General features: G+C 45.3%; 1 protein-coding gene across 1 annotated transcript in view; it reads left to right on the top strand.

Moving 5' to 3' along the window:
• Positions 1 to 26,544, top strand: part of LOC114079067 (E3 ubiquitin-protein ligase RNF213-like) — a 97,966-nt gene extending 71,422 nt beyond the window's left edge. The window contains exons 42-67 of the mRNA XM_027920178.3: positions 695 to 795; positions 895 to 1,077; positions 1,749 to 1,918; positions 2,010 to 2,109; positions 6,606 to 6,717; positions 7,498 to 7,711; positions 7,886 to 8,076; positions 8,848 to 8,970; positions 9,668 to 9,778; positions 10,220 to 10,462; positions 10,782 to 10,863; positions 11,647 to 11,681; positions 12,829 to 12,923; positions 14,899 to 15,058; positions 15,711 to 15,891; positions 16,884 to 16,975; positions 17,576 to 17,827; positions 20,002 to 20,134; positions 20,473 to 20,556; positions 20,825 to 21,005; positions 21,227 to 21,428; positions 22,607 to 22,684; positions 23,216 to 23,410; positions 23,871 to 23,960; positions 24,045 to 24,223; positions 25,673 to 26,544. Coding sequence (XP_027775979.2) covers positions 695 to 795; positions 895 to 1,077; positions 1,749 to 1,918; positions 2,010 to 2,109; positions 6,606 to 6,717; positions 7,498 to 7,711; positions 7,886 to 8,076; positions 8,848 to 8,970; positions 9,668 to 9,778; positions 10,220 to 10,462; positions 10,782 to 10,863; positions 11,647 to 11,681; positions 12,829 to 12,923; positions 14,899 to 15,058; positions 15,711 to 15,891; positions 16,884 to 16,975; positions 17,576 to 17,827; positions 20,002 to 20,134; positions 20,473 to 20,556; positions 20,825 to 21,005; positions 21,227 to 21,428; positions 22,607 to 22,684; positions 23,216 to 23,410; positions 23,871 to 23,960; positions 24,045 to 24,223; positions 25,673 to 25,826 — 3,741 coding nt within the window. The 3' untranslated portion in view covers positions 25,827 to 26,544. The remainder of the gene's footprint in view (positions 1 to 694; positions 796 to 894; positions 1,078 to 1,748; positions 1,919 to 2,009; positions 2,110 to 6,605; positions 6,718 to 7,497; positions 7,712 to 7,885; positions 8,077 to 8,847; positions 8,971 to 9,667; positions 9,779 to 10,219; positions 10,463 to 10,781; positions 10,864 to 11,646; positions 11,682 to 12,828; positions 12,924 to 14,898; positions 15,059 to 15,710; positions 15,892 to 16,883; positions 16,976 to 17,575; positions 17,828 to 20,001; positions 20,135 to 20,472; positions 20,557 to 20,824; positions 21,006 to 21,226; positions 21,429 to 22,606; positions 22,685 to 23,215; positions 23,411 to 23,870; positions 23,961 to 24,044; positions 24,224 to 25,672) is intronic.
• The last annotated feature ends 664 nt before the right edge of the window (positions 26,545 to 27,208 follow it).

The following is a 27,208-nucleotide window of genomic DNA, read 5'->3' on the forward strand; positions in this document are numbered from 1 at the left end:
TCGGGACTGCTATACAGTGGTTAAAGCAGCTGAGCTGTTTACCAGGAAGTCACTGAAGGGGCCTGCAGTGAGGCCTCCCAGGCCTGAGGGCAGAATGGTGCAGGACAATGGCAGGGTGTTTACACAGGTGCACACAAGTCCTCAGAGAAGCTTAGTAATGTGGGGAGGGGACTTGACCAGAAAGGGTTGCCCATGTTGCCACAACTGGATGTATATGTGTTGTTCCTTTAAAGTATGATCTAGCCAGCGGTGGTGGTACATCCCTATAGTCCCAGCTCCTTGGGAGGCTGAGGCAGATGGATGGCTTGAGTCCAGGAGTTTGAGAGCAGCTTGGACAACATAGCAATACCCCCTCTCTAAGAAAATAAATAAAACAAGATCTAAAGCAAATATTCCAAAAATGCTCAGGTCTCTTAGAGCTTCATGGTGTGTACACAATGGTCATTTCATTATCATCATTTAAAGTTTGAAATACCTCTTGATGAGGAGAGCGGGGAGACCTGAAAAGAAAAGGGAGGAAGATGGAAAATGACATTGGGAATTCAGTCCTTCTCTTCAAAAAGCAGTGGGGCCACAGGATTTGAAAGGATGGGAAACTGCTAGGAATTCCCCAGGCCTTGGGCTGCCCCAGGGCACAGCTGACCCCTGTCCCTCCTCGATGGTTGCCACCCCTCACCAGGCCTTTCCCCTCCAGTGTCTTCAAGAGAACTCTGACCTCAAGACCCACAGGCCTTTTGTGGCTGTGATGACCACTCTCTGTGAGTGCAAGGAGCAAGCCAGCAAGAGTCTGGCCAGGTGAGAGGGGGTCTGGGAGGAGGGAGCGCTGCCCCTGGGGTGCACTGGCACCTCCAAGCCAGTGTCTGCCTTGAACCCCATCACCTGCTTGGATTCCAGGTGTGGAGTGCAGCTGTGCCCCACCTGCCTGGGAGATGCTCACGATCCTGTGTGTCTGCCCTGTGACCATGTGTACTGCCTGATGTGCATCAAGAGCTGGCTTGTCCCTGGGCAGATGATTTGCCCCTCCTGTTTAACTGACCTGCCAGATAATTTCTCTGTGACAGTTTCCCAAGAGCACAGGTAAAACACTCTTTCTCTTTGAAAGTCTTCCTCTTTTCTCTTTTTTTCCCAAATATAATATTCAGAAATTTAATTTCTATTAACCTTTGTCTGGTAAAAGCCTGGCTTCAGAGAGCTGTCTGAAGTAAGACTTGGGCACTTCTTAGATGATGGGTCTCTCTGAATTCCTCTCTCCCCAAGACACACACATCTGACAAGATTTTGAGACAGCAAAATTCAGAAAGTAATAAATGAAGCCCTTGAAAGAGATCCAAGAAACTTAGATACAGCTTCTCCAGCCTCCTTTTCGCATAGGTGGCAGGTGCTAGGCAAGCAAGCCCTCTACCATTGAGCCACCCACCAGCTCTCTCTCCCAGCCTCTGGGAGGACAGGAAGGGGAGCTGTGGGCTTTAGACCATGGTGATGCTCCATCAGTGGTTGCTTTCTCTTCTGTTTCCTCCCAATGGTGGGGTTCTATGACAAGCTTAGGCAGGTTAAATGATGGAGGTGTTCCTGGAAGAGTTGTGTGTAGATGCTGCCTGCAGTTTTTAAGACCAGCTAATCAACAAAAGTAGATATTTGAATCTCTTGATGTAAAACAACATGCTGTCCAAATCTCAAATCATTCTTCATGCAGGGATTTGGGAACACGGTCTCTGAGTCTTCTGACTGGGTTTTCGCTGTTTCCTTAGGGTGGCCATTGGGAAACACGCCCAGTTCCGGCGGATGTGCAACAGTTTCTTCATGGACCTGATTTCTACCATGTGCTTCAAAGACAATAACCCTCCTGAGAAGAACGTGATTGATGGGCTTCTGTCTCTACTCTTTGTGCAGAAGGAGCTCTTGAGAGATGCTCCCCAACGTGAGTTGCTTTCCTCTTTCAAATCTTGATTCAGTTCCTCTCTGTTTTGTGCCATGATATGAGCAATAGCACCTTTCTCTTTCTGACTAAGGATACCAGGAACACACAAAGTCTCTCTCTCCATTTGATGATGCTGTGGATAAGACTCCTGTCGTCCGCTCTGTGGTGCTGAAGCTGCTCCTGAAATACAGGTAGGAGCAGCTCCCTGAACGCACACTTCTCTGAGGCCTCGGCTTCTCTGGCCTGTGTTGTGCTTGGTCTTTGTGCCACCACATATCCTCACGCATGATTGGGGAAAGTTTCTTCAGTGTGTTTAGACATGTCTCTGTGGGCATACTGTTATGATCGAATTCGGGACCCCCAAAAGACCACCAGAGACCAAGATCGATGTAAGAAGCAAAGAGGTGTTTATTGCGAGCTAGCTCTGTCCTCTGCGCACACAGCAACTTGTGGCACTGAGAGGCCCCGAGCCCAGGGTTTGCAGCAGTTTTATACACTCTTTGGGGAAGGCAGGGACTTCACATACATCATAGCATCTCTTAGCAAATCATCACACACCACAGGAAAATCAAACAACAACTCTTAACATTGATTAGCACATTCACTGGCGGGAACGAGTTGGGTAAGGGTGATTGGTTAGTACCAGAGGGGAATTCATTTGAACTGATTGTTTAAGCCATGAGGAGTGTACATGCTGAACTACATGGTTTCCCAACATGTTATCAACCACCATAAACTACTATGAGGGTCATCTGGCATCCCAGGTATTTTTCCTGTCTCATACTGATTGGTGGTTGCTAGGGGGTTGCTATGGGTCATCACTTAGCCTGACTTGAGTCAGGAACACCTGGCTCAGCAGATCTCTCCTGTTATTTGTAGATAAACAACTCAGCAGGGTAGATATGTGTGCCTAGGAGTGCTCTGTGAGTCTTTCCAAGGCCAAGGGTCACGCCCCCTTCCTTGGACAGGTTTTGCTCTGAGGTAGAGGCTGGCCAGGCATGGGTATGAAGTGAAAATACAGAGTGCTGGGAAAGGACCCTTGGTGTGGTAATGCATGCAGAACCCAGGAATAGTTGTTCTGACCCTAGCTCCATGGCCACCCCAGAGTGTGATTTTTGGTGTGGTAACTCAGAGTCTCCCTCACCCTCAATGTCTTCCAAGTCCAGATTCCACAACATGTGGACTCTGTTTTCTCGAATTGGACAGGCAGTCAGTGATGTCCAAGCATGGTGTCCTCTGGCTGATCCTGTGTGTTCATTGAGCTTCAGTTCTCAGAGTGCTGGCAAGGACCCTTTGGTGGGGAGTTGGTTCCTGAACTCTGAATTTTTAAAAATAATACTGAGATAGTAATTTGCCTGTTCAACATGTCCATGTTTGCAATAATATTGCCAAAGCTTTTCTGCATGAAGGAAATAGCAACCACACTTATGGTCTTCTTCTTCACTGTGCATATGTACTTTTTAAAATGCCAGTTTCACTATGAGCTTTACTAAATCTCAACCCTTGAGTTTGAAATTTAAAAAAAAAAAAATTAGTTATAGTTGGACACAATATCTTTATTTTGTTTATTTATTTTTATGTGGTGCTGAGGATTGAACCCAGTGTCTCACACCTGAGGGGCAAGCGCTCCACCATTGAGCTACAACCTCAGCCTGAGGTTGTGATTTTTAATGTTGTATAGAAGCAGGAAATTGACCCAGAACACTGCAAAACAGAAGACAGTGCTTATCTCAAAGAATGCTACTCCTAAAGGTCTCCAGATAAGAACTGGCTGCTTGTCTCAGGCCTTGCCATTTTGCCTGAACCAGTGGCCACCAGACTACAGATCTGTGGTGATGTTAATGCATGTAGGCAGGTATCTACAACAAGAGATTGTAGACTAAAAAGATGCCAACATCTCAAGATTTGCCTTGCTCAGAAAACCAAGGCTTTTCCAAATGACCAATGCCTAATGTCACAGAATCATGTGTGTCAAAAAATGATCCAGTGGCTGGAGATGCAGCTCAGTGGTAGAGCTTTTGAATATCATACAGTGGGGCCTTGAGTTTGATCAATAGCACTGGGAAAAATCCATAACAGAGTAGACTATGTGATTGTAATATACTTGATGAAAACAACTGACATGGTATCAGGTTCTATAACCAGCCTTCAGAAATGATCACTTTAAAAGTGTTGTTACAGGGCTGGGGATGTGGCTCAAGCAGTAGCGCACTCACGGGGCATGCGTGCGGCCCGGGTTTGATCCTCAGCACCACATACAAACAAAGATGTTGTGTCCGCCGAAAAACTAAAAAATAAATATTAAAATTCTCTCTCTCTCTCTCAAAAAAATGAAAAAAAAAAGATTTTAAAAGTGTTGTTACAGTATGAAAAGAATAACCCCCAATATATGCAAGAACTATTAAAGATTTCTCCCTTTTCCAACTATATCATGTGTAAGGCCAGATTTTCTTCAAATGCTTCAAAGTAGTATCAGAAGCAGATGTAGGAAATCAGCTGACTTCTGTTAAACAGGCTTCCAAGAATTATAGGAAAGCTACTCTTCTATACATCATTAACACATGTGGGTTTATTCTTTTTATCTTAAATGAACTGATACACTCTTGAAACTTTTCAGTTTCTAATACTATAAGCATTGATAGATTGGACCCACATAAACAAATCAATAAGTTTTAAGACTGTAAAAGGGGCTGAATCCAAAATGTTTGAGAACAACTGGTCTGCAATATGGAAGTTAATATTCCTTCAAGCCTCTGCAAACATATTTTTAATAAAAAGCTGTTAAGGAATCTCCATATTGCTTTCTAGATTAGTGGCACCAATTTGCAGTCCCACCAGCAATGTATGAGTAAGTGTGCCTTTCCCCCCATATCCTCAATAAAACTTATTGTTGTTTGTATTCTTACAAGCTGCCATTCTGACTGGAATGAGATGAAATATTAGATTAGTTTTGATTTACATTTCTCTAATTGCTAGAGATGTTGAACATTTTTTCATATATTTGTTGATTGATTGTATATCATCTTCTGAAAAAGTTTTGTTCATTTCCTTGGCCCATTTTTTGATTGGGTTATTTGTTGTTGTTGGTTTTTTTTTTTTTTTTTTTTTTGATGTTAAGTTTTTGAGTTCTTTATATATCCTAGAAATTAGTGCTCTGATGTCCATGTGGTAAAAATTTACTTCCATTCCGTGGGCTCTCTCTGTACCTCACTGATTGTTTTGTTTTTTTTTTTTTTGCTGAGAAAAAGCTTTTGAGTTTGAATCCATCCCATTTATTTATTCTTTTTTTTTAATTAGTTACACATGACAGTACAATGATCTTGACATGTCATACATTTGAATCATATGGGACATAATTTCTCATTTTTCTGAGTGTACAGGTTGCAGAATTACATTGGTCATGCAGTCACGTATATACCCACAGCAATAATAATAATAATTTTATTCTTAAAAAATAAATTTACTCTTAATTTTATTTCTTGTGCTATAGGAGTCTTGTTAAGAAATTGGGACCTAATATGACATGTTGAAGATTTAGGCCTACTTTTTCTTCTATTAAGCACAGGGTCTCTGGTCTAATTCCTAGGTCCTTGATCCATTTTGAGTTGAGTTTTGTGCAGATAGGAGCTTAATTTCATTTTGGTGCATATGGGTTTCCAGTTTTCCCAGCACCATTTGTTGAAGAGGCTATCTTTTCTCCAATATATGTTTTTAGCACCTTTGTCTAGTATGAGCTAATTGTATTTTGTGGGTTGGTCTCTGTGTCTCTGTACCATTGGTCTACAAGTCTAATTTGGTGCCAATACCATGCTTTTTTGGTTACTATTGCTCTGTAGTATAGTTTAAAGTCTGGTATAGTGAAGCCACCTGCTTCACTGTTCTATCCAACTCCTTGGTTTATACCCAAAGGACTTAATCAGCATACTACAGTGACAAATCCACATCAATGTGTATAGCAGCACAATTAGCAATAGCTAAATTGTACAACCAATCTAGATGCCCTTCAATAGATAAATGGATAAAGAAACTATGATACACACACACACACACACACACACACACACACACACACTGGAATATTACTCATCATTAAAAGAGAATAAAACCATGACATTTTCAGGTAAATGGATGGAGTTGGAGAATATCATGCTAAATGAAAAAAGCCAGTCTTAAAAAACCAAAGTCTGAATGTTTTCTCTGATATGTGGATGCTGATCCAAAATGGAGGTCGGGGGGAGCATGGAAGGAATGGAGGAAATTTAGATAGGGCAAAGGGGAGGGAGGGAAAGGGAGGGTGCATGGGGATAGGAAAGATGGTAGAATGAGATGGACATCATTACACTAAGTACATGTATGAAGACACAAATGGTGTGACACTACTTTGTGTACAACCAGAAACATGAAAAAAATTTTACTCTATATGTGTACTTTGAATTCAAATGCACTCTGCTGTCATGTATAACAAATTAGATTGAATGAATTAATTAAAAGAGCTGTCAAATATATATATATATATATATATATATATATATATATATATATATATATATATATATATGTATGTATGTATTATACCTTTATACACACAGAGAAATAGATGGGCAGATGATTGGTTAATAGATGCTCTTTTGTATAGGGTGATTCTGCCATTCTAACGTCATCAGGAATAATATTTATCTTTCCACAGCTTCCATGCAGTGAAAGATTACATCCAGGCCTACTTGTCCCTATTAGAGAAGAAGGCATTCATCATTAAAGATAAGACTGAACCCTACATGCTCTTCATCAACTGCCTGGAAGTAAGCCAGCTGCCACTTTGTTGCTTTTCTTCTACAAACTCTCTGAACCATATGGTTTACATAGTGCAGAGTTTCTGAAAACTGAAAAAATGCAGCTTTATTCAGTACAATTAATAGATGCTTCTTTTCCATGTGAAAAAAGAAAGAAGTTTCAAAGTCTTTGCTCTGCTCTTAGATGTCACACACACAGTCACGAGTCATTTGGTGATGTTTCCATCACTGCGTGTCTGATGTTGGGCTCGTGAGATCCTCACCTAGCATCTGAAAATGTCTGATGTTTGCACAGCAGTGAAATCCCCTACAGATGCATTTTTTGAAGGTGTCCCTGTTGTTAAGCAGTGTATACAGTACAAATGAAATGCTAAATGAAAAAAGCCAATCCTAAAAAACCAAAGTCTGAATGTTTTCTCTGATATGTGGATGCTGATCCAGAATGGAGGTCAGGGGGAGCATGGAAGGAATGGAGGAACTTTAGATAGGGCAAAGGGGAGGGAGTCATGTGCATGTGTGTGTAAAGCAGAAGAAACCACAGCTTGGATGCGTACACCACAGGGTTAGCAATGGTCATCCCCACCTGGCGAGATCCTAAATCCTTTTTATTTTTATTGTCTTCATATTTTTATTCCCAAAACTTGTATAATGTATATTATAAAAAATAGATTATACACATTTTTTCCTTATCAGTTTGCTTTTTCTGGTTGTTTTCTATAATTTTAGAAGGTCGGGGGTTGCCTGTTGAAAAGTACAATATTCTTTTCTTTCTTGTTCTTTGCTCCTTAGGATTCAATTCATGAGAAGACCAGTGCTTACTACACAAGGAGTGAACTCGACTGCCTGAGGGAGGAAGGTCATTTCCTACAGACCTGCTCCTCAGGGAGACAAGGCCAAGGACCTGCCACTACAGTGTCTGTTGAGTACCTTCAGGAGGTGGCCAGGACCCGCTTGTGTCTCGACAGGGCTTCTGATCTCCTTTTGGAGCTTCAGGAGGGCTCAGGCAGGTCTTCTTTACCTTGGAGAAATTAGCTACAAGTTCAGAAGAACAGGATCTCTCCTTAGGGTCTTGCTGGCCCTTACCATGTTCCCCTGTTCTGGATGTTTTCTTACTGAGTTCCCCAGAAGTAGGCTCTTAGTCCCCAGTCACTGACTAGCTTTCTCCTTGCACTGTCAGAGCTGGCTGTGGAGGAGCAGTACTACCTGCGATGTGTCGAGCAGTTCTGCACCCAGGCAGGGAACGACTGGCACCGCGTGTACCTGGTCCGGAGGCTCGCGAGCCTGCGAGGGATGGAATTTGTGCAGAGCCTCTCCAGGCAGGGCCATCGATGCCAATGGGTGTTTCCCAAAGGAGTCATTGCACAGCAGGTGAGACGCAGGTCCCTGGCAGAGCAGGAAAGCTGTGGGAACCACTCCTCACTCTCCCTTCCCTCATAATAGGCAGGACACAGGCAGGCATCTGGTCCTTGGTCTCTGCTTCAGGGTGGGTTTAGGCCACCTGCCATAGAGCAAAGGTAGGTATAGGCATGTTTGTGTGTGCACATTTGTGTGTGTTTCTGGTTTGTAGTTTACCTGCATTTTATCGAGGCTTAATTTCTAATTGAATTCTACACAGGAAAAGTGAATGAATGTTTCTTTTAATATTTATTCCTGCAAAGTAAAAGGTTACTCAGCTTGCAAGCTGTGTCTTGTGCTCTCTGCCAGGCAGAGGTGGGTAAGAATTGAGAGACAGTGCAATGAGTTTGGCTTTCAGGCTTCTCCATTCCCAGTGCTCAGAAATTGTTAAGTTCTTAGTGTCCTGGGGTTAAAAAATGGCACTGAAACTCTTGGCATCTTTAAGATGACTATCTGGGACTCAAAGATGACATGTTTTTGTCACTTTGCTTGGTGTGTTGCTGTGTGTAGAAAAAGCAAGAAGCTCCAGGGTCAGCCTCCCTTCTCCCCAGGCTCTCCATCCCTGTGGAGGCCATGCTCCTGAAGACCTCCAGGATTTTCATGGCTGGAACTCACAGGGAGTTCCAGCTGAGTTGCCTCTCGCCTCCAACAGTGTCTGCTGTCTTTCTTTGCCTATGGAGAAAGGTCTTTGCAGAACACCCTACCCTGCCCCACTATGACTAACCCTCTTCTCCTGGGCTACAGAAGGACCACACGGGCCAGATGGACCAATACCTGGTGCATGGGGATGAATACAAGGCACTTCGTGATGCAGTGGGCAAAGCCATGCTTGAGTGCAAGGCCTCCAGCCTTGAGACTGCTCTGATGGTAGGATGGGCTCGCAGCTTCTCCCTGATTCCGGGTGGCATCCCTCACACCTGCATCTTCCCTGTCAAAAGATGCAGATGTGATGGAGAAGGTCTCTGAACAGCCCCAAGAGTGACACTAATGCCAGGAGGCAGATGCCTATTGTCTTCATATGGAGTAAGAGATATTAACAATCCATTGCTATGTAGATTCATAGTCCACATACATACTATGTGTCTATTTTGATGTTGATACAGGGTTTTAGGGTTCTAATCATTTAAAAAATATTTTTAGTTATAGAGGAACACAATTAATTTTTTATGTGGTTCTGAGGATTGAACCCAGTGCCTCACATTTACTAGGCAAGCATTCTACCAGTGAGCTACAACCCCAGCCCCAGGATTCTAATCTTTAAATTGTTCTGGTCTTGCATCTTTTTTGAGTCCCTGTTTATCCTTGCCTTATACCAGGAAGAGGAAGCAGAAAATCCTGTCTCTTCTCAGGACACATTTCTAAGACCAGTAAAGTAGTCACAGGAGAACAGGTTCTGACTTCTGTTTCTCCATCATGACTGCCTGTGCACTGAGGTTAACCTGAGCTTGTCTCATGACCGTGTAGCCCCAGTCATGTGCATGGAGGCCCATGGTGCGTAGCCCAGGGAAGGTTGCTCTGGGTAGTGCTGTATCTTCTGAATACTTGCTCCACACCCCACCCACAGTCCTTCGAGAGCCCCAGAGCTCAACAGGCAGTCTACCTGCTGCTGGTGCTGTTCCGAGAAGTGGCTGCTCTCCACTGTTCCCACAACGTAGACCTCCGCCCTAAGCCAGAGGTGAGTGACACGTTGGGGCTTTCATTCAGTCTCATGATTGGGGAGGACTTTCTAAGCACAGAACTCACAAATTTTATTTCCTATTTAGGGTAATAGGAATTATGACCTTCCATAATTTTCTACGTAGGATAGAGGGTGTACCCTTGTTATGTGGAAGAATTATTTTGTTTAATCCAAACCTTACAGACTCAGGAACCTTACTTAATGTTTACCAAAACAGAGTATTGAGATCTGTACTGAAGAATGTGGTTGCTGTGTTTCTGTATGAAAATTCTCTTTTCTGAAGCATTTCCCCTCCATTGGTGATCAAAATTTAACTATGTTTACCTGGATATTTGATGTGTACTCAGTATCGTAATGTGTGACTTTCAAAGAGGAAACCCTAAATTCACAGTATTCCTTTTTGAAATATCCTAACATGAAAAACGTCTTTCGTGCCAGCAATGCGAGGCTGTGAGCAGGTTCGTTGAGGACAGCAGGATCCTGTCTCCTCCGGGGGTCAGGCCTTTCGCAGCATCCCTTGTGGCCAACACTCTGCCTTTGCTGAGCAAGGGCCCTGGTGCCGACAGTCTTGAAAGAACAGTGACAGAAATGGCCATTCACACTGCAGCTGTCCTTCTGTGTGGACAGAGTGAAGTCTTGGTGCCCCTGAGGAACTTAGCTTTCTCTCCCGCCAGGATGTCGGTAAGCTGCATGATGATAACTTTGATTTTACAGTGAAACTTCAATGTATTTTTTCATGTTGAGACCTGGCCGGTGGCTGTGGGAACTCTCAAACCTGTCCACCTTTTAGATTCTCTGCCCCGTTGCCCTACTTGATCCTTCAGCACAGTGCTGGTGAAAATGTGCTCTGCCCTTTGCCGGTTCCCACAGAGCTGTTGTTCATCCTCTGTAAACAGCTCTGGAGCTGAGAAGAAACTTTCTCACTCTGTGCCTCTTGCTGGGGTGCAGCTGCAGCCCATAGGCCCTCTCAGCAGGGCCATTTCTGCTCTTGGTCTTTCAGAACGCTTTTCTTCCAACAATGCCTGAAGACCTGCTGGCTCAAGCCCAGAAGTGGGAGGGTCTGGAAGGCGTCCAATGGTATAGTGAGTACCAGTGTATGGGGAGGGGTCGCACTCTTCTCAGCTTGTAAGGTCAGCCTGCGGCCATGCCATACCTGAGGTTGGACCTGGGCTTCACTAGGTTCTGCTGAAAGCCCATGTTACCTGCCTCCTCCTGCCTTTGGCTTGAGGGCCACAGACTTAACTGGCTAGGTGACCAAATAATTTCCCTGTGTAGTCATGGGATAAGAGCCATTGGGCTACACTGGTGCTCTCTAGAAATGTCACTTGGAAGAAGGGGGGCCTGGAGACCACACTGAGGCTCATTCAAAGGCCAGTCACAATCCAGAGGTTTTTGACCCAGAGAGAGCTTCCTGCAGTCTAGACCTGGGAGACAGCCACATAACCCATGACTTTATATGAGTTGTGCTGTTGCCTTAAGTAAATAATCTTCTAAAACTAGTTTTTAAAGTTGTTCTGAAACATGCTTTTGCCAAAAAAGTAAAAATCCAAGAGAATAGAAAGATATACAGTGCTAGCCCTGCTGCCACCAAGTTACCCCTGGTTTGTGTCTGGAATCCAACTTCTCTCTGCTGTGTAAACCAAATTCAGACTATTTTCATGGATGATAGGTGTTCACTGAGCTCCAGGAACATGCAAGTAATTTAGCTGATGGCATGGCTCGAGGCTTCTGGTGAGGTGCTTAGGACATGGGCTCTGCGTCCTGTTGGTCAGGGCCAGAGAGGAGGGCAGCAACTTCCCCTTCCCACATTTGGTAATTTGATGGAGACTTGCTAGCTAACATGTGTCCTGTTGTTCTTTGAACAGTTTGTCCCAATGGTCATCCGTGCACTGTAGGACAGGTGAGTCTTGGTGTTTGGGGGAGGCTCAAAATGTGCATTCCCATCTGGGGTGGGGGGGACAGACTTGGGAATAAGGGTCTTAATCTTCTGGGAGGCACAGGTGCATTCTGAGGACTACTCAGTGTGCTCCAACTGTCTCATTTAGAGACACCAAGGACAGATTCTTTACTGCAGTCTGTGCATTGTAGGATATTTAGCAGCATACCTAGCCTCAGCTCACTGGGTGCCAATAGCAGTACCCCCCAGCCCAGTGTGATGCCCAAGATTGTCTGCAGGCATCACCCAAGTCGCCTGGGATGCCATAATGCTGCTGGCTGGGAGCACTGTAGCAGGGCTCAGCCACACAGACCCTCAGCTGGATCACTAGCCAGAGAGAAATGTGGGCTGAATACCAGAGAACAGGAGACGACAAGAAAGACTCATGGCTAATGAGCCCTGGGGGACAAGCAGATGCTGCTCATCTGGGACTCTGGGGCATCTCCCTGGTTGTTCACAACACCTCCACTTGCTGAGCAACAGGCTGCTGGATTAGACCTATGCATGCTTCTCCATAAAGTGAATAGGAGACAGGGATGGAGCCTGAATCCCACTTGCTTCCTTGTCCGTGAAGTGAAATAGGAACAGATTCTAGGGCCCCTCTTAGTGCTGAGTTCTGTGGTCTGAAGGGGCCTGGTGTGGCTGTGATTCACAGCATGCAGTGGGATGCCATTTGACTTGAAAACCTGGGCCCATCAGTGATGGCAAATCTTATGGTTGGGTTTTTGTTTTTGTCCAGTGGGTGTTAGGAGGTCTATTTGGAAGCTATTAACACCATAATTCCTGGTGTTAGATAATGAAGCTCTAGAGGCTGGCATGCTAGTCACAGGGATGAAGGAGGCAGTGAATATGAGAAAGGAAGATGGGGCTGTACACACTTGTCACTCTACATGGGAGTAAAAAACCTTATTTTGGGAAAATAAAGCCACCTTTGCTCATGGTCGGCACACTTGATTAAGTGCCTACTCTGTCCCCAGAGCTCCTGCTGCTTACTGATGCACGCATGCACCAGATGCAGTCTGTGGCACACGCCACCTCCTATGCAAGGTGGCTTCTCCACATGTAGCAATGCTGGCTGCAGTGCTGACTGTGGGTCCCCTCTTTGTCCCAGTGTGGCAAGCCGATGGAGCTGAGTACCTGTGTTGACTGTGGTGCTGTAATTGGAGGTGTCGACCACAGACCTCACGCCGGCTTCCAAAGCATTGGGTATGTGGGCTCAGCTTCTTTCCCTTGGAGCCTGGGGTTCCAGGCTGTCTATTTCAGCAGATGAATCATACCAACTATAGGATCACTAACACCACAGCTGTACATCTGGACCTGTGTCATGTTGGGGATCCACATCAAACACACCTGTAGTCATGTGGCACTGAAACTTTTTGGTTGTTGTTGTTTTGCTTTGTTTTGTTTTTGTGGTGCTGGGGATGGAACCTGGGCCTCACACATGCTAGGCAAGTGCTCTGCCATTGGGCTGCCCCCCAGCCCTGTTTTTTTTTCTTTTTTTTTTAATATGAGAAAAGTGAAAGATACATATAATCAGTCTTATCAAGTACATCCATCCCTCCATATCTGCAGGGACTGTTCCCAGGACACTGACCTCCACAGATACTCAGATTCAGATGTTCTGTTCTTTTATATGTCATGAAACAATCTTGTTTGTGACCTACAAATAGGTAGGTCACAAAGTTTTAATATTATTATTAAAAAATAATAAAAATTATTTTTTAAATATTTTTTCCTTTGGTACTGAGGATTGAGCATAGGGGTCACATCCCCATCCCCAGCCCATTTTTATCTATTTTTTTTTTTTTAGAGACAGGGTCTGGATAAGTTGCTTAGGGTCTTGCTAAGTTGCTGAGGCTGAATTTGAAACTGCAATTCTCCTGCCTTAGCCTACCAAGGCACTGGAATTACAGGTGTGCACTACTGTACCCGGCCTTCCATAGACTTTTAAAAAATTATCTCTAGGTTTCTTATTATACTCATGCAATGTAAATGCTACGAAAATATTCACTTATCATATTTTTAAGGAAATAGTGACAAGAAAAAAGCTGCTATTCAATATAGATGCAGGTATTTCTGAATATTTTTATTCCACAGTTGCTTGAATCCACAGGTGCAGAACTGCAGATACAGAAGGCCCAATGTACCAGATTCAGAAACCAGATAAAAAAAATTGACCTCCAGCTAGACACAGTACATTCCTATAATCCCAGCTACTTGGGAGGCAGGAGGATGGAAAGTGTGAAGCCAGCCTGGGAAACTTTGTGAGACCATCTCAAAATAAAAATAGAAAGGATAGGGGGCATAGTTCAGAGGTAGGGTGCTTTTTTAGCATATGTGAGGCCCCAGCTCAATTCCCAAAACTGAAAATATAAATAAAAATAAAAATCTGATCTCACAGTCCCATGCTTGATTCTAAGATAATTGTGGCTGTCAGTGTTCCCTTAAGATGAAAGGCAGGACTTTCTACCATCATCATACATCTGGCTATTCTGTTACAAAATTTAAAATTGTCTAGCCTGTTATCTCCATAAACTATCAATGTCGTTAAATCTCAAAAAATTTTTGCCAGACTGTGTATCTCAGTTTTTGATTTGGGAATATTGAGAATAACGTGGACAAACCCCATGAGGATACAAAAATGCTCCAAACTTGCTGTCCTGATGCAGGTGTTGGCCTCCATCCCGACACCCAGCACTAATGGCCACATTAATGATCTGTAATGATCAGATCATAAAGTCTACTCGGCCCACTGCAGCCACTTAACACTGGGAATGTTGCAGGGTTTGGCCAGTAAGCAGGGTGGGTCTAAAGAGAAGGACTTGGAGGCAGGTGGTCTAGGCTTGGAATAACCGGTACTTTTAGAGTTTTCTTCAAAACTGGAAACCTAGCTGGGTGTGGTGGTGCACACCTATAATCCCAGTGACTCAGTAGGCTGAGGCAGGATAATCAAAGCCAGCTTCAGCAACTTAGCAAGACTGTCTCAAAATAAAAACTAAAAAAGTGGGGGTTGAGAATGTAGCTCAGTGGTTGAGCCCCTGGGTTCAATCCCCAATACCAAAAACAAAAAGAAAACAAAACAAAAAAACAAACTGGGAACATAGTCATTAAGATGTGAGACCCTGGCTGAGGAGAAACAGACATCGCCAATCTTCACCCTGTTTCCTCTCATCCTTTCCAGAGCCAGCACAGATAGAACCAAGACTGGCCATGTGCTGGGCCACCCGCAACCCAGAGATGTCATAGTGGTGTCTGACCGAGACCTGTCCCCAGTCGTCTTCATTCTCATCCGGCTACTCACTCATTTGGCTATGCTTTTGGGAGCCACACAAAATCCTCAGGTATAAGATGCTACCGCTAGACTCTCTTATGTTACCATAGGAAGAACCTGCTGTGTTTGCAGTCAATCCTTTTGTCTACAAAGTCCTAGACACCTAGGGATTTTACCTAGTCCACAGGGTAATACAAAAGTTATAGATCCTGCTTTTTCCACTGTTACATATGATGCAATGGGGTAACTATTCATCAGATTATGGAAAATCCTCTTCATTTTTTAATTTTAAAATCTGTTTTAACTGACACAAAGCAATTACACATACAGTGTGTCATCTTAGCACGTGTATACAAGGTGTAATAATCAGCTCATAAAGTCTACTTGGCGTGTACAACTCTTGTCCTCAGCCCATACCTGGGCATGGGGAGGTGGTAGGACCCTGTCACCCCCTCATGGTGGTGGCTATTTGAGGTGCAGGGAAGCATTCCCTGCTGCACCAGGATGACATCAGAGCCACCAGTCCCTGGTTCCAATCACCTGCCTCCCTTCCTCTGCTGCCTGCATCATGAGATGCATGTGATTCCATCTGCTGCCTGAGAGCACCCTGACCTCACCTAGAAACCACCTTCTCCCCAGTGCAGGTGCTTTGCTCCCTTGGCCTCTCACTGTGTCCTCTACACACAGATCCCACTGCACATCTTGTTTTCTTGCTCTCTCAGGCTGTGATAAACATCATCAAGCCTCCAGTGAGTGACCCCAAAAGATTCCTGCAGCAGCACATCCAGAGAGACTTGGAGCAGTTAACAAAGATGCTGGGGAAGAGTGCCGACGAGACCACCCATGTGGTCCACCTCATGCTGCGCTGGCTTCTCAAAGAGCAGCACCTACTCCCTAACCAGAGTAAGCGGGGTGAGGGCTGCACATGACTGCCAAGAGGCCAGGCTCTCTCAGCTCCTGGTGAATGGCATGACAAGAGTGGGAGCAAGTACTCTGCTCTTCTTGCGGGGGCTGGAGGGGCTGCTGCACTCCTCCACATATCACCTGCCTTGCGGGGGCCTGCAGCACTGATACCTGTTGCTTGTTCATGCAGCATTAACCTGTACCCTGAGACCACATGGCACCCCACCAGGTGATATGTGTTCCACTTCTGCTTTCCAGAGATGTCACACTTGTACCCTGACTTAATATGTGCATGTCCACATTACATGAACAAAGGAGGCTGCAGAACACTGTCTGCCGAGCTAACTCTTCTACTCTTAAACATTTAAACCATGCCAAAAGCAAAGGTCTGTGAGGGGACTCTGTAAGTGGTTATCTGAGTGGCATTAGGAGGGATTTCAGTTTCTTTTTGCTTACCTGCAAAAATCTTTTAAAATGACCATTGTAGAACAATGTTATTTAAAAGCATACAGATAGTACAATAGCAATGAAAAGTCTGTTCCCACAACCAAAGAATCCCTTTCCCTTCAGGGATGTCTTTGCCAGAAACCAACATTAACATGTACTTCCCATTTTATCAAGACTGATTTTGCCGAATGCCTCTTGTTCTGGTGTGGTTTCCACAGCACAGGGACTCGGGAGCCCAATAGGCAGCAGTGAGGTGGCTCTGGGTAGCTGTCAGCATCTCTGTGTCCCTAGACTTTTGAGTTCATGTCCTGTCCTTAACCATTTGTTTAGAATACCTTTAAGACCACAGCTTTGGGCTGGAAGGTTGTCAGAGACTCAAGTATCTTCACAAGGTCTAGAGGCTGGTGTTGGCAGTACCTGGCTAACTTAGGAAGCTATCACCTCAAAAGGAGGACTATCTTTATTAACATTATTCAGTGTTTTCTGTATGGAGATTGCCGTTTTTTGTTTGTTGGATAACACACACATTTTGGTTTTCTTTGTAGGGCATTTAAATTTTGATGCAAAATTGTCAACCAAAGGACAGAGAAACAATTGGGAAAAACATGTTGAAGCTCTTCTTCTACCTGAACTGGAGGTAAGTGGTGAGTGGTGACTACTCCTTAGCCCTGTGTCCAGGAGGGGGTCCCATTCATCTGTAGAGCACTGTTGGACCACTGTCCTCAGGAGGGTCATTAGAGGCCTCACCTGGAGAAACCGCTCCTTCTGCTATCCCCAGGTGTCCCTCCTATACTGCTCATAAGTTAGGCCAACGATTATCAGGAGTTCTCACAGGGTAGGTGGCCACTTTTTCTCTACTGCTTTTTACAGCAGGATGTGAAAGTAAGAGGCAGAGACCCTCCAGAAACACAAAGATATCTGGATTCATGACTGCTCTGGTGAGAACATCACAGAGCTGACTATCCACAGCAGGACAGGAAAGTCAGGAAGCAAAAGGGAGGTGAAATAAAGGACCCTCAAATAAAGTTTGCTCTGTTTGGGGAGGCAAAAACCCTATAAACAAAGAACCCCCCAATCACTGTGAAAGACAGCAAAAATCTTTTAAAATGACCATTGTAGAACAATGTTCTACAGTGTGTGCAGGCAGATTCCTAAAGAGCCACTGTGGGGCCATGAGCTGCCCAATTATCTGTGACAATGTCTCACTTGCAGAATGCTGTGTCATTTCTTTATCCAGCATCTAGATAAGACCCTGCTGACTGTGAGCACACTCATCAGCCAGGATGAGCGCATCAGCTCTAGCCCTGTGGCCAAAATCATATATGGTGACCCTGCAAGCTTCTTGCCCCAGCTGCCCCAGAAAAGTGTGGTTCATTGCTCAAAGATTTGGAGCTGCAGGAAGAAGATCACAGTCGAGTACCTCCAGCATGTCGTGGAGCAGAAGAACGGCAAGGAGGTGGTGCCCGTGCTCTGGCAGTTTCTACAGAAGGTGTGTCTGCTTCATGGGCTGCCCCCTTTTCCTGGAATACTTCTGCTGAGGACTGGGAGGCTCTGTGCCTGAGTTCAAAGTCATCATTCCTAGAGGCAGAACCCTAACCAACCCCATCAGCACTGTGATTCTGAATGCAAGACCTGTAGCAGCAGTCTCAGGGAGAGCACAAAGGTCTTAAGACACATCTGCTGAAGTCACAGGTGAAATATGCACATGAGTGGGGTTAGCAGTGATCTGTAAGGAACTTGAAGGCCAGGAGGGACCACCCTGGTCACTCAACTGTGACATCTTGTCTTCATCCCCAGAAGTTGAGCAGGTGGTTACTAGCAAGTACCTGGTGAATAGTCAAGAATGCACACTAAAACCAAACCAGAGCCCTCCCTGTGCCCTTCAGGCAGGAGGCAGCATGCTGAATGATGGGGCTGTGGGATCTGCCAGGCCCAGAAACCATCCCCAACTTTTACCCACTTGAGCTCTCCTGGGCCACAGTAGAAGTTCTCACCACCTCCCTCATGGACCAGTACCATGGCAGGGAGCAGAATGATTTGGAAATATCTGGTGCTCACACTAGAAAGAATTTTATGGTAGTGTTGTGATCTCTTTTAAGACACAGTTTCATTTGACTGAGGATGCTGGATCCTGGATCTTTAGAACAAAATCCAGGAATCACACCAGCTACCATTGCCCCAGGCCTTGGTCTTTCCTTCCAGCAGCATCACACCCAACAGTGGGCCCAAGAGTCAGTTTTTAAATTTTTTTTTCCAAATTATTTACTTTTATAAATTCATTAGTTATACACATTAATGGGAATTGGTGCGATATTTCCGTGTATGCCTATAGCATGCACTGATCTTGTCTCTGTGTCTGGCTTCACTTAAAATAACATCCTCTAGTTCTATCCAGTTTTCTGAAAATGATAGGAGTTCATTCTTCCTACTGCTAAAATCATATTCTATTATGTATATAAACCACATCTTTATCCATTCATCTGCTAATGGGCTTCTAGGTTGATTCCATGTCTTAGCTATTGTAAATGGTGCCACATAAACATGGGTGTGCAGTACCTCTTTGATATGCTAATTTTCTTTCAAGTGGGATAATTGAGTCACATGGTAGGTTTTTTTTAGTTTGAGGAACCTCCATACTATTCTCCATTATGAGGTACTAATTACATTTCCACTAGCAGTATATTAGATTTCGTTTTTCTCTTCATCTTTGTGAGCATTTGTTATTTTATGTTTAGGTTCACTTATTTTTTTAGGGTGGGATACTAGTGGCAATTGAACCCAGGGCCTTCTTGGGCTTGCTAGGCAAGAAATGCTCTACTACTGAGCTAAAGTCCCCATCCCCAGCTCCCCCCAATATGACAAGGTCTCACTAAGTTGCCCAGACTGGCCTAGAACTTGCTGAGGCTGGCCTTGAACTTGTGATCTTCCTGCCTCAGGCTCCTGAGTAGTTGGTATTACAGATGCCACCATGCCTATCTTATTTTTTATAACAGCCATTCTAACTGTGGTGGTGTGGCGTCTCATTGTAGTTTTGATTTGCATTTCCTTGATGGCTACTGATATTGAGCATTTTTTCATATATTTGTTAACCACTTGTATTTCTTCTTTTAAGAAGTGTCTATTCAGATCATTTGCTTATTTTTAAATTGGACTGCTTTGATATTTTTGTTGTTAAATTTTTTGAGTTATATACTCTGGGTATTTACCAGCTGTCAGGTAAAGGTGGTTTTGGGGTCCTATCCAGAAAACCATTGCCTGTGCCAATGTCTTGGAGTGTTTCCTCTATTTTTCTGCTGACAGCTTCAGAGGTCAAGTCTTACATCTGGGTCTTTGGTCATCTAGAGTTGATTCTTGTCAAACTGAGAGATAGTGGCCCAGCTTAGCCCTTGAGGAAGCTTTTCATTGGAGGAGGGAGGGGACTTGGTCCTGTTCATCCTACATCTGTCGTGTGCAGGGCATGTCTAACATACTGAAGGCCCTCCACTTGGTGAGAGGATGGGCTTGCCCCTTTCCCATTTGCAAGTTTCAGGGTATAATCATGTAAAACAACCCCTGACCACACAAACCACAGGGAAAGTCCCCGCCTGCCCCCAAATCTATACACCTCATGTTGTTTCTCAGTTAAATAGAGAAAGTGTTACTGAGCTGTTTTCCCTTTTCCAGGAGGCAGAACTGAGACTGGTGAAATTCTTACCTGAGATTTTGGCCCTGCAAAGGGATCTAGTGAAACGATTCCAGAATGTTCCAGAAGATGAATACTGTTCCATCAGGAGTTTTATTAGCAGTCACAGTTCAGGTATGACTGCTGTCTGCTCCAACAAAAGATCAGGACCATCCATGTTTGGTGGTTCAAAAGGATCATTCAGGCTGGGCCATGAGGGTGGGGCTCAGATTCTAAGCTAGAACATGAGGCAAACGATGCCAAATCCCAGAGACATGCCTTGAGCCACTGCTGTGGCTAGAAAGCCCTCACCTTCTCCAGCTCTCACACAACCTCAAACTTGAAATGTGGCATACTACTGAACGTGAAGAAGGTGCAGGGTCAGGTTCTTGGGAGCACACCTTGTGGTTTCTTGTCAGGGTAGTGGTAGGGGTTGTTTCCATGGGGATCTTACCAGGTGTTTTGTTCAACAGAGGGGCTGAGGCAGCTATTCCACAACAGGATCACCATCTTCCTGTCCACGTGGAATGCACTGAGGCGGTCACTGGAGACCAATGGTAAGTGTCCTCCTCCATGTGGCTCTGCCAGCACCCTGCTGTGTGTGTGGCAATGCAACCTGTTGATGGAGGTGCTGGGATACATGAATCAACCTCCAAAGTAATCCTCAGTCCTCTTGAATCTATAAATATGGAATAAGAATATAGAGTTGAGAGCACTTGAAACTTAACAGCCAGGGACCAGCTCTATGGAAATGGCTGCCCCAGGCTGTGACCCAAATGCCTGGAGCAGAATCCCTCCGCTTAGGAATGATCCTGTCTTTTAAAGGTGAAATCAAGTTACCTAAAGACTACTGCAGCTCTGACTTGGATCTGGACACAGATTTTGAGGTCATCCTACCCCGGCGTCGGGGCCTGGGTCTCTGCTCAACTGCGTTAGTCAGCTACTTGATTAACCTTCACAATGAAATCATCCACACGGTGGAGAAGTTCTCCAAGGAAAACAACAGGTACTACAGAAGCCCACCATCCTTGCCACCAGGCTTGGCTGCAGACTCTGCCAGCATCAGCTCTTGTCCCCACTCTCTCAGCCTTCCTCAACAAAGCCCCGTGTTTGCACACGGTTTTCACATGCTCACACTACGAAGGCAGAAGCAGGAGCATATGTACCAAAGCCTTAGGCCCCATACACCTGCCCTGGACCCCAAGAATTGTATCTTGTGTCCCTCAGCTATTCCGTGGATGCCTCGGAGGTCACTGACCTGCATGTTATCAGTTACGAAGCGGAACGAGACCTGATTCCACTGATTATCTCCAACTGCCAGTATCAAGTGGAGCAAGGTGGGGAGACGTTGCAGGAGTTTGACCTGGAGAAGATCCAGCGGCAGATTAGCAGCCGCTTCCTCCAGGGAAAGCCCCGGCTCACCCTCAAGGTAGGCTGGGCCCTCTGCCAATGATTTGCTTGTGTCAGTCAGCCCTGTGGGTTTCAGGGTAAACAGACTTAAGTGACACCCAGGCTCTCCTCTGCGTTATCTCCTCCCCACTGGTGGTCTGTGGTCCCTATGCTTTCTTTGGGCTGGGAAGTGTCCCCAGCTCTCTTCCTTATCACCATCACCATCTGCACCTGTCCCCCAGGGCAGCCTCAAGTCTCAGTGGACTGGGTTTCCACTACAGTTAATGGTACCACCAAGAAAACCCATCACTGCTGCCACCCCTTCAGTTGCATATGTAGTTGGTGCCTAGAAACCACTGTGCAGACCTCCCCATTCCGTCATCCTCGAACTGCCATGGCCGATGCTTCACGTCAGAGTATTTAGCCTTTGGTCCAGCTGCCCAGTGCCAGCAGCACCACTTCATCTTAGTTTCCTACCAGAATGCCACCATGTAGGAAGTATCAGTGCAGGCACCCCTGGAAAGGGGCAGTCAGGAACCCCCACCCCCAGCCAGTCCACAGCGTGTAGACAGCATTACATGGCCCCCACCACACTCCCCCATCTGTCACAGAGGCCCTGTCACCTGACCCCAGCCCGACCTTCCAGCTGTCTCCAGGCCCTTCCTTTCTTACTGCATCAAACCCTGTGACCTGCCTTCTGACTCCCTGAGCACAATGGCACTTCCACACTGTCCCTTCCAGTGGCTGCCCTCATCCTTCCAGGTCCAGTCAGGTGTTATACTAGGATGTATTTATTCCCTCATTGCCTGCAATTAGGCTGTCAGTTGCTTAAGCCCAAAGCCATTTTTAATTCATCCTGAGAGTAGCTGCCTTGTGCAGTCTCTGCTCAGTGTCGCAAGATAGATCACAAATGTGCACATTCCCATTCCTGTTCCTCTAGCGCTCTTCCTCTCTTGTGGTCCTCAGACACACTATTCTACAGGGCAATATCTGCAAGGCCACTGTAGCCAGGCTGGATTTCTTGTGTTACTGTGTCCAAAGAGTGGGGATGGAACAGAGTCATCAGGAGACAATAAAGCTACATTCCTTGCCCAGGAATATACTGTCCATCTTGGTACTTAGTCACTGAGTCACTGCTGAAGAATATATCTGTCATCAGATGGAAATCTCCACTATAGATTTAATTTCCAAAAACTTTTTTTTTCTTTCTCACCTTAGGGAATACCCATGCTGGTATACAGACATGATTGGAACTTTGAACATCTCTTTATGGACATCAAGAACAAAATGGCACAGGTGGTCATAATAAACCCTCACTTGCAGGGTGGTTTCATTCACATATACAAGGACAGTCCAGTCCCATCTGGTGTGTGCTGTGAGCACCAGGCTCTCTGGCTCTCTAAGGACCCCAGGAGCTCCTTAAGAGCCCAGTGCTTTCTGGAGAAGCAAGAGGGATGGCCGATCACCAAACTTTCTTTGAGTACAGACCAACCACTTGGGGGTTATTTTCTTAATGATGATATCATGACCATGGTGCTACAAGTTGAGAACTCAATTCTTCCTGCTCCTTAGGTTCTGCTACTGACAGATGGAGAAGCTGTTGTGCCTTTCCATGTACTCATGGGTCATGTGGAGGATTCAGTTAGCTCGGGCCCATTTCTGTGCAAAGTCTGAAATGCTGCCACACTCAGCATCAGCTCAAGCACAAGCATCAGTTCTTACCACAAGTGCTGGATAGCTGGTCCTGCTGGCAGCTCACAGTTAGGCTCTTAACAAGTAGGAGAAGTAATAGCCTGACCCAAACCTCTGTCCTGCTTTTGGTTTCAGTGCCTCCTCCCCAATTCGGCCATGGGTGCCATCAGTGGAGAGCTTCAGTCCTACAGCGAAGTCTGTGAAGCCCTGTCTGTTATAGAGGTTACTCTGGGCTTTCTAGGCACAGTTGGTGGGGATCCAAATATGCATCTGAATGTGTATGTCCAAGACATCCTGCGAATGGGTGACCAAATGACTCCAATTTTAAAGGTGGGTCCCATATGCCTTTCAAGGAGAATCAGCATCACCTCATCTTAATTTCCTGCCAGAATGCCACCAAACAGGGAGCATCAATGCAGGCACCCCTGGAAAGAGGCACTCACGAACCCCATCCCCAGCCAGTCCACAGAATAGCAGCACACACTGGGGACAGGAGAGGAAGGGACACTCAATGCTGACCACCTCGTAGAGTGGGATGCACAAGTGACTGAGGACATTGGCTACCTGTACGTTGCATGATGCTCACAGACACTGAGCTGCTGCAGGAGGGGGAGACTCATGTGTTTGCAAGATGAGACAGGTAGACTCTTGGATGGAACAGAGGTGGCCTCAAGACAGGAAATGGAGGAAACAGGGAGGAGTGCCCTGGGGTAGCACCCAGAGTCCTTGGTGTGCACCAAGGGAGGGTGTGAGCCTTTGCATTCTACTTGGGACTCTCTTCCTCTTCCAGGCCTTAAGCAGATGTCAGTTAAAACACGCCATTGCTCTCTGGCAATTCCTCTCTGCTCATAAGTCGGAACAGCTACTGGGACTGAAGAAAGTGAGTCTGCCCTGCCTCTGCCCAGACTAAGGGAGATGCACCCTCTTCCCAGGCTTTGATGTTGCACTTGCTTATCTTTTTTAGGATCCCTTTAGGGAAATCAGTTCTAAGTACAAAGCAGACCTCAGCCCAGAAAGTGCTAAGCTCCTCAGCGCCTTCCTGAATTACACAGACCTAGATGCTTTCCTCCTAGAGCTTCATGAAATGATGGTGCTGAAACTAAGAAACACTCAGACCCAGGACAGCTTCAACCCTGAATGGAGGTATGGTGTGCATACCTGCTGGCAGGCAGGTGTGCAGAATATTTGCTTTTTCCCATTGGCGTGAAGGTAGTTCCACTTGTTAGACTGACCCTCTGTCTAACAAGTAGACCTAAATATGTCAAAGAGATAAACATTTAAGATTAGGTAGAAAAAGCTACACTAATGTGTGAAATCTAAGATATTCAAAACTATCTTAATTTTACATTTGTGTCAATCTAATGACCCAAAAATGGTATCTTACTTTCACTTGTTTCCCCACCTACTTGTGTGGTTGGGCACATTTTTAAATTTATCACCACTTTTATCATCCTCTGAATTATCTCTTGGTAGCTTTTGGTTATTGGACAGGGCAGTTGATCTCTTTTTTCCTTTTGGTACCAGGAACTGAACCCGTGGGTGCTTAACTACTGAGCTGTATCCTCAACTCTTTATTTTTTGAGATAAGACCTCATTATTGTTGAGGCTGGCCTCAACTCTGCAATCCTCCTGTCTCAGCTTCCTTAGATGCTGGGATTATAAGCATATGCCACCACACCCAACCAGTTTCTCTTTCTTAATGATTTTTAAAAGATCTTTGTATAGAACAGATTAATCTGATGTACACATTACAAATGCACTAGAAGTCAATTGATGGGATTTTTTCATAAAGTTGTTGTGGGGCCAGGTGCAGTGGTACATGCCTGCAATCCCAGGAGCTCTAGAGGCTGAATCAGGAGGATCGTGAGTTCAAAGCCACCCTCAGCAACTTAGTGAGGCCCTACGCAACTCAGCAAGGTCCTATCTCTAAATAGAATATTAAAAAGGACTAAGGATGTGGCTCAATGGCTAAGCACCCTGGGTTCAATCCTCAGTACCACCCCCCAAAAAAAAGCCACCATGGGGACATACACTAAAGGCCTTCCTTATCACATCGCAGGGTGCTAAAATATCCTCATGTTTTCTCCTGCTGCTTTTATAGTTCTATGTTGCACATTTCTTTCATTAGTTCACTTTTATATGTGGTATGAGGCAGGCATTTCACTTGACTTGGTTTTCTGGATGGACAGTCAGCCTACACTTGCTATTTCTGATCTCAGGCCATATGGCACATGCCTGTGACAATTAAATTCCCCTTCCTAGAGAATTTACAACCTTTGGTAAGATAAACCATGAGAGGGAATACCTGCCTTTTTTGATTGGCATAGCTTTGTTTCTGAAGCAGCCAGACAGGCCCGTCAGTGGAGTGCCTGAAGTGGCCTAGCTGAGCATCATCGAGGAAGCTCCATCCTCTAGAAGCCTTGAGCCTGGGACTCCAGGTCTAGCTCAGGAACTTGAAAGCTGGCTGACCTTAAGCTGACCCTCAGTATTTCCCATCTTATTTAGCACCTCAGTCCTGTCAATGCCTGGAAAGAGTGAGAGCTGATAGCCTCCTGATGCTCTAAACACTATCTCTTGTGCTTGATTTTACAGCCTGAGGGACACTCTAATGAGTTACATGGAAACCAAAGAGAATGAAGTTCTTCTGGAAGTGGAATCCCAGTTCCCAGAAGACATACTGCTGTCCAACTGCGTCTCTGTGTGGAAAGTGGCAGCTACACGGAAACAGGACAGGCAAGCAAAATAGGATTCTCCACTCCATCTCTTGATGTGCTGCAGACACAGCTCCCCTCCCCTCCCCTCCACTGTGCCTCTGGGAGCACCTGGAAGGAAAGTGTTGACACAGCACTGAATTTAAGGCCACCATGTACTGTGCCAGCTGATGGCTTTTTTGAGAGTTAAGCTGTTTCTGGAATACATGCAGATGCCAGAACTTCCATGTTACATTATGAATATCAAGTGGTGAGAATGGCAGTTACTTGAAACTGGAAATCAACCACCATCCTGTGCATTCAAGAAGCAACAGGAAGTCACAATTGGGGTCACACCCAGTAATGACCTGTGTCGGGCCTGCAGCCTGTTCCTCATGCTTCCTAATGTTGCCACACAGAGGCAGATGTAGGGTTACTGGTCTTTTTTTTTCTTTCCCTATGCTCTTCTGCATACGCAGAAGAGAATCTGGTTTTCTTCTCTTTCCCAGTCCCTTACATTCTGAGTATTATACTCATAATTCTTGGGTTCCAAGATGTGAAAAAAGTACCACACTCTTTTTGTCTTCTCACTAATGGAAAGCCAGCGTGTCCGCACATGCCTTAATGCCACGAGAACAAAAGCCAACCCAGACCCCACTCTAAGTCACTGCCAGATGCCAAAGAGAGCCAACAACTCTGTGAAAAGCATGGGACTTGGGACACTGCTAGGGTTTTGGTTTCCTGTGAATAAAATGGAGTGGATTGACAGCCAAAGTGCCTTCCAGTTCTCATATCTTGAGATTCTAAAGAAATTTCGACAGCATCAGCATGGATCAGAGCAGGCTCTTGGCAATGCCATGGGGAGTTTTTGGTTGCCAGGTATTATTACACTACATAAGCATGCAATCTTGGTGTGATCTCAGCTTCCCTGAGTATGTGCCTTCCTTTCTTTGGGTCTCAACCATACCATAAAAACTGAGTCTCAGAGAGAGTACAAAACCAGTTCCATTTCTGAAAAAGGGAAATTAACTTGCCTCGATCTTGTGCTGTGTTTTTCATTGTAAGTTTTGTCTCTTTTTGAAACCTACTTTGATGTCCTGGACCTCCGGATAAATTCCTTTTCTTCACAGCTCAGAACCTGTTTGCCATAAGAGCCATCTACACATTGGAGCCCTGTTTTTCATGTACATTAAAGATAGGGACCCAATCAACTTGAAATCAGGCCTGTGTACTTTTCAGCTACATAAATGCAAAATGGGGGCAAAGGGCACAGCTCAGTAGTAGAGTGCTTGCCTCATATTCACAAGGCCATAGGTTCAACCCACAGCACTGCAAAAACAAAACCAAAAAAAGGTAACCTGGCACAGGCCCTGTGCACACCTGCAAAGGTAGGTACAGAAGGAACACTACACTCCATTTCCATGTATCACTCTCACAG

Source organism: Marmota flaviventris, chromosome 16, assembly GCF_047511675.1.
Source record: "Marmota flaviventris isolate mMarFla1 chromosome 16, mMarFla1.hap1, whole genome shotgun sequence".
NCBI lineage: Eukaryota > Metazoa > Chordata > Mammalia > Rodentia > Sciuridae > Marmota > Marmota flaviventris.